Source organism: Hordeum vulgare, chromosome 5H (genome assembly GCF_904849725.1).
Source record: "Hordeum vulgare subsp. vulgare chromosome 5H, MorexV3_pseudomolecules_assembly, whole genome shotgun sequence".
Taxonomy (NCBI): domain Eukaryota; kingdom Viridiplantae; phylum Streptophyta; class Magnoliopsida; order Poales; family Poaceae; genus Hordeum; species Hordeum vulgare.
Window position 1 is genome coordinate 428,983,603 of NC_058522.1, and position 7,443 is coordinate 428,991,045.

General features: G+C 50.5%; 1 protein-coding gene across 1 annotated transcript; it reads right to left on the reverse strand.

Moving 5' to 3' along the window:
• Positions 1-5,332: 5,332 nt before the first annotated feature.
• On the reverse strand, positions 5,333-6,734 carry LOC123397251 (protein BIG GRAIN 1-like). Its single transcript, XM_045091875.1, has one exon. It carries the CDS (start codon positions 6,518-6,520, stop codon positions 5,543-5,545), a length of 978 nt encoding a protein of 325 aa, XP_044947810.1. The 5' UTR covers positions 6,521-6,734; the 3' UTR covers positions 5,333-5,542.
• Positions 6,735-7,443: the final 709 nt, after the last annotated feature.

Sequence of the window (7,443 nt, forward strand, 5' to 3'; positions counted from 1 at the left end):
CATGCACATAAGAATCATATAAGTATTAAGAGGAGACTCAAATATTTGTCATGAATAATCTGAACATAAACCCACAATTCATTGGATCCCAACAAACGCACCGCACAAAAGGAATTACATCATGTGGATCAAAACGAAGATGTGATGATCATTGTATTGAAGATCAAGAGAGAGAGATTACTCGCCATGGACCCATAGGTCTGTGGTTAACTACTCACATATCATCGTGAGGGCAGCAAGATTGATGTAGAGGCCCTGCATGGTCGATCCCCCTCCGAGAGGGTGCCGGAATGGAGCTTCAGATGGCCTTCCGTCAGAATAGAAACTTGCGGCGGTGTAAAAAGTGTTTCGGGACTCCTTCTGATGTTTTTAGGGTACGAGAGAATTTATAAGCCAGAGAACAAATTCGAGAGAGCCTCGAGGGCCCCACAAGCCAACAGGACGCGACACCTCCCCCCAGGCCGCGTCGTGATGGCTTGTGGGGCCCTCATGTAGCCCACGGCCTTCCTCTGATGCTTGTTGCTATTCTTTTGGTCCGGAAAAAATCAGTAAAAAGTTTCAGATCAATTGGACTTCGTTTTGGTATGGGAAACCTGAAATGTGAAAAACATGCAGAAAATAGTAAGTAGCACTAGGCACTGTGTCAATAGATTAGTACTCAAAAATAATATAAATTAATAAATAAATACCCCAAAAATATTCTAGAATGATAATATATCGGCATGGAACAATAAAAACTTATAGATATGTTGAAGACGTATCAGCCATGACCCATTTTTCAAATACATAGCTCTGCTAGTGGCGGAGAAAGTTTGTGTGAAGAGCATTGAGGCAGCGGACACGGAGGGAGAACTACATTGTGTGTAGGACCATGGCGACTACGATGGATGGTGGTCGAGGCGTCGCGTCCGACACAACCTGCACGGAGTCATGCGCGAGCAACCCCGTCGACGACGAGACGAACTAGCTACTAGCCTCATCGTCGTAGAGAAAGTTTGCACGGAGACCATAGACAAGGGAGCAACGCAGTGCTCGCGCTATGACAACGTCAATGCTATGACGAGAGAATGAAGGCCAAGATGACCGACACCGGAAATGACTCGAGTGTAGTAGGATGTGCGTAAGGAGGTCAAGAGGAACAATGCCGACGTCGAAAGGGACGAATATGACGGCTCTGAGAGAGAGGAGAAGAAATACAATGTGGGCGTAATTGCAACGTCTGTGTAGTAAGATCGTTGAAACATAAAAGTTACAACACGAATGTCGTGTGGAACTGCGTGATGAAGTTGACGGTCAAAAGGAAATTTTAAACCGTCTACCGTACGCGATGAATTCGACAAAATTCGTCTAAAATAGCTTCAATCGTGAACATAAAATTAAGGGAACATCTATAGTCGATGAAATTATGAATTAATCACAAAAATAGAGTCGCAGCATCGATGCATGTATTTTTCGTGTATACCTTATCTCAAATCAATGCGTCGTTGTGTAGATTAAAGAAAAGAAGATTAAGAAGAAGTTTAGTGGAGGTAAAAGACGAAACACATATACAGCTCGCATCCCTCTTACCTCCTCAGGTGCAAGCGCCTCATCCATGTGCGTTTGTTGTACATCGCTCGAGTTTGGCTATAGATAAATTGTCTATTCACATATAGCTTCTGGACCAGGCTCAGGGTGTTTTAAAATTTGCATTGTGTCCTAAATTCAGGGTTTAAAATTTACATTGTGCCCTGTACTTATGGTTTAAAATTTGCGTTGAGCCCTGATCTCAAGGAAAAAATACACTGATTTTTTACGAGTTCAGGATTTAAAATATTTTTTTTCACACGAGTATCATCAGGCAACCAAAAATGTTTTTACTGTTCACACGGCCTCTCGACATGAGAATAGCTGCGTCCCAACGGTAGCAGCATCGAGCATTCTGCTTTTCTCCAAACGCAAGGTACGACCATCACAGCATCTTCAACAAACGTGTTATATAAATGACGCGCTGAAAAATCAATGTTTTTTATGAGCGCTACCGCTTCGGCGCTCCAGCGAAAGCGTAAAAACTGCGCATGCGAGATAACTAATTCAGCACGCGGATCGAAACGTCATCGTGTGCCATTTATTTGTTGAGCCCGCTCTCACGCGTTGAACACTCGAGCGCCCGCTTGCAGCTCCACCTATCCCATACAGACGCTGGCGCCGCCGCCGCGCCATAAGAGACGATCGACACACTTCAAACATATTTTTAACACGCCGCGCGCGTTGGACAGGTCTTGAAGATGCTCCTAGAAAAAAAGGGCACGGTACGCCGCGCGGGAGGGACGCGGGGACCCGCATGCGGTCGCGAGGCCAAACGGCGAAAGCAGCGCGGTGCGTGGACGCCACGTTCTGGCGACCGCATGTGCTCGCGAAAGCTGCGCTACACCCGCCACCGCCCCGCTCCGGTGGTCCGCGCCGCGCGCGCTCGTGCGCGCATGCGCATGCATCCACGCACCTCGCCGCGAGCCGCCGCGCAGCAGAGCACGCATGGCCCGCCGGAGAGAATTGGTGCGCCGCTCGACCGAGAGAGATGCGCCGGAAAGGCACGCGCGCGGCATCCTCCGCCCGTGGAGCGCTGGGGCTCCCTTAATTTGGCTGCCCCGTCCGCGTCTGCCTTTGGCACCCGCCCGCCCGTACGCGGCGCAACCACCGGGGTGATCGACCCGACCCTGTGTTGCTACTTGGTACCGCTGGGGAGGTCGCGGTTTATTGCCGCCGGGGCCGGCCGGTTGGGGGGGCTGCCCTTCGCCGCCCGGACACAAACCGGCCGGTGTTCGCGTCGCCATTGACGCCGCTGCCTCGCCGGCGTCTCTCTCCACCGATGGCATGTCCGTTTCTCCACTTACTTCCGCGCGGTACGACAGGGTATCCATCCCGGTCTCTTGTCACCGGGAGCGCGCTGGCCATCCAACCGACCTCACCCGACCACTTCACGTCGACGATAGGTCGAACCGAAACTCGTTTCCGGTGCGCGCGAGGTTAGCAAAAATGAAGTGAGATACAAGTAGGTACGCACTCTAGGTAGGTATGACCAGCACACTACGCGGTACCACCGTCGCTCTCGCGCACGGCCACCCGCCGCCGGGTCCAGACCATCTGCCGGCACACAGGTCAGCCGCCGCTGTCGCCGCTACATGCCTCTACTCGGCGCCTTCTCCTGCATTTCCATGCAATCAGTCAATCAATCAGCACGTACGTCGTCCCACCTCCCACGCACGTCCAACGCACGATGATCAAAAAACGGCAAATACAAATACACCCATCCATATCATGATATCACATGATTACCATGTACCCATGTACGTACGTACAGTGCAGATATCCAAATCGACTTATTCAATCAATTCAGGGAGGAGGAGGGAATATCCAGCTCTGCAGCTGCAGCTGCAGCACGGGATCATGCGCATCACCCAGGACTGAACGTTGGGCTTAAAAAACTGCATGCGTCCACGCGCGGCACAGCTGTGTTGCCAAGGCATGCGTCGCCGGGAGCAGACATCAATGGTTTTTCCCATGCCGGATGAGATCTTCTGATCGTTCGGCCTCTCGATCGGTGCCGTGCATTTGCGTGGCACTACGCCGTACTGTGCGAGCCCAAGATTATTCGTTCGGCTTCAGAGTTCAAGATGCGATCGCGAGCTGGCCGCTCGCGCTTGCACCTTCGAAGAAACTGGGATGGAAATATTTTATCTATCTATGCATACAACATGTGCATGTGTGCGTGTTTTCGCCCAAAAATAAAAGATGTGGGTATATACTTCGTGTCGATGACAGGTTTATGTATGATGGAACCTATGATTTGTTAGCGGGTTGCTTTAGTTAACACGGGTGGGTGATCCGACATGCATGGTACCGGTCCAAAAGCATGCCCTCATGCCCTGTCCCAGCTTTGGTTTCGCAGTTACTCCCTCCGTTCTTAAATATAAGACATTTTAGGGATTACACTATAAATTACATACAGATGTATATAGACATATTTTAGAGTATAGATTTATTCATTTTGTTTCGTATGTAGTCTTTTAGTAAAATCCCTAAAAGGTCTTATATTTTAAAACGGAGGGAGTAATTTCCATCTATGATCCATCATCCATCATCATCATCATCATCGGGACCTTGAAAAAAGAAATGCTTCAGGTAGAAGCTACAGAGATATAATACATATGATCTATCACAAGATTTGGTCTAGCTAGCTAGGTACATTTGGATGCAGTTATAAATTTCATGAAAGGGATGCTAACACTTGAGATGCTCGTGGAATATTGCTGGTCGGTGGAGCCTTATCTACTCTCATGCGCTAGGCCGCTAGCCAATTAATCATCCGGGTATCTTCAGATCGGTTTGTACACAGCATCATCACCTTGTTGAGCCTAACCGTGCAGGAGCCATAAACGCATCTTATTTTGACTGATGGAAGCGTCTTATTTTGTTTGTTGGGCGAACACTCTAGATAATTTGGATCAAGAGACACATGTGTCATATAATCAATATAAACGCAGATGTTAATATACATTTAATCCGGTGAACGTATGCATATATTCACGTTCTATCCCTATGAGCACTTTGAGATACTTAGCCAACACAACATCTTAGGATTGACGAAGTCGTCACAGATATATTTGTAGTTGACGCAAACATCTCATTTCATTCAATGCATATTGCAAAAACAAAAAAAAAACAAAAATATATCAAAGAAAATGCAACCACCAGCGTCAAGTCTAGGACTTGCATCACAAGAAACCTAATCATTTAAGCTATTCTTAGTTCGCACACTTGACATATATAAGGGTATTGACACAAAAATACGAATGAAGTTGAACATGATTTCATATGCACCCACATAAATAGTAAATTCAAAAAAATACTAGGAATATTTTTAAATTAGAATTTTTGGAGTATTAAACTTGATTGATCATTCTACTCATGTGTGAAGTTTCGTAAAGATATGATAGTCCTGGTGAAGGAAATACTATTGAAACCTCTAGTCATCAAACATTATTACTCCTTCCGTTTCTAAATATTTGTTGTTTGGAAAAATTAAACTAGTTTTTTTCAACAATAATTATTATGATACAGATGGAATATATGATATAGACTTAGTTTATCATTTTTACCTAAAATAGTACATATGTTATTTCTCCATGAAACTTCATAGGCGAGTATGTTGGTCAACTATGCATGTTAAAAAATATTTTGCAAAATTACTATATATAAGGGGTGTGGATGGAACCATGTTTATCAAATCCACGTCCCGTGGTCGACGATCTATCTTGCCAAAGGAAAATAACGACTTATAGCTCCAAACTTATCCCATCATTGGTATTTTCTCCTTTATTTTTTTACATGTAGATTCCGCATGAAAATCTAAAACTGATTTTCGGCAACCAAACTTTGAGTTTAGACAAATTTAGTACAGAGTACAAGCATAATTTACCAGAAGAAATGCAAGCAAAAACAACATCTTAGTTATCAGGTCCTCCAAATTTTTTACAACTTTTTTCCTTCAGCATGAGAAGGACTAGAAGACCGTGGCGTGCGCGATGGCGCGATTGGCCACGAGGCTGGTGGTGCCGTACACGGGCAGCTCGTCGCCGTTCGCCCCCGCAAGGTTCTCCAGCTCGAAGAGGTCGGAGCTGGAGTCGCTCCCCTCGTCGTCCTCTTCGAGCTCCCCGAGGCTCCGCACCAGCTCCTCGACCCTGCGACGCACCACCGACGCCTCGGCTTCCGAGCAGAACCTCACGCACCTCCGCTCCGCCATGCTCGCGTCCGTCGCGGCCGACACGCATGATGGCTGCGGTAGCTCCGGCAACATCTGAGGAGGCGGGGCGCGTGTTGGGGTCCTGGGCTTCCTCGGGAGGCGGCCGGAGGTGAACAGAGCCTTGAGAACGCAGGCGAACGTCCCCGGCGACGGCGGCGGTGGCCCGGGCGAAGACGGCGCGGCGTCCCTTGGCCGGTGCCTCCCCACAGGGAAACACGGCCTGCCCTTCTTTTTCGCCTTCTCGCTGGTTGTAACCGGCACGGCCACGGGCTCGTCCAGACTGTCCGGGGCGACGAATTCCTCCAACTGGCGCCGGGGCGGAGGCGGGCTGCGGCGGCGGCACGTGGACTCGGTGTCGGTGGTCGAGGCGGACGAGCAGGAGAAGCTGTAGCTGGAGGTGGAGTCGGACGACGAGGTGGCGGACGACGCGTACCCGGAGTGGCGCGGGCGAGCCGGCCCCGTCTCGCGCCGGCGCCTGTCCGCGCCCGCGGCCTGCTTCGGCTTGCCAGCCCACCAGAACTGTGGCGGCGCCGGCGCCAGAGGCTTCTCCTCGGACCGGCGCGCGGCGTCGCCGTCGACGCCGCCGTCGTCGAGGGAGCGGTAGATGGTGTCGAGCAGGGAGGCCGAGAAGGACGCGCCGGAGCCGGACGCGCGCTCGCGCTCCGCCCGCCGCGCCGGGCGCGGCGGCGCGAGCGGGGGCGGGGGCGCGTTCTTGCCGTGGCTGCGGCCCCTCTCCATGCCGAGGAAAGCGTGCCGGCCGGTGGCCGAGCAATGCCAAGGGTTTGCGGGCGGGAGCGGGGAAGGAAGAGGATATATGCGAGTCGTGTCGTGGGAGCGGGAGGATCGACGAGGGCGAGACGTGCGCGGCGAGGGTTTATATAGGGTCGGTGCGTGCGTGCGTGCGTGCGCGCGAGTGGTGGCGCTGCTGCGGTGGCATGTGGGTTTCCATGGATGGATGATGGATCTCTCGCGCTCCGTCTCCGGCCGTGGCCACCAACCAGGTTCGGGCGCGGTGAATTATCAAGGTCCCCTTCCCCGCACCGCATGGTGGCCGGCTGCGCTCCTGTGCATGGCGTCGTGCATTATTTGCGCGCCGGCGGGCGGGCGGGCGGACGGACGGCTGAACTGAAGGGGCGTACGGGTGGCTGAGTGGAGTGGGCCGCTGCTCAACGGTGACCCCTGACCAGGCGAGGCCAGCTTGGGCGACTCTTTGTCTTCGCCTGACAAGTTGCGCAGGGGCCCCGACCTTGGCCGGTTGGCCTGGTGGCTGGTGCCAGTCAAGTCATCCAGCCAAGCTATCGATAAAATGCCCTTCGATCAGGACATTGGAAGTGCAGTGCTCTCCACGAAATGATCTGTTCTTGTTTATCTTTCCAAGGAGTACCCAATTCCCATCAAGGACCCCACTATGTAGCGGCGCCGCATCAGTGTCTTTCTGTGCTGCGGCTCAGCTAATGCAACATTAATATGCATGCAAAATTAGTGTGTCTCTCTAATCGTATAATTACATTACTTCACATACTACCCCGTCACAATTTAGAAGGCACACACGTATACCTAGGTCGTCAATTTAACTTATATAAAATATATTGTTTAATATAAAAATTATATCATTAGAAAATAGAACATCTAAAGTTTTTAATGATATATTTTTTGTAATA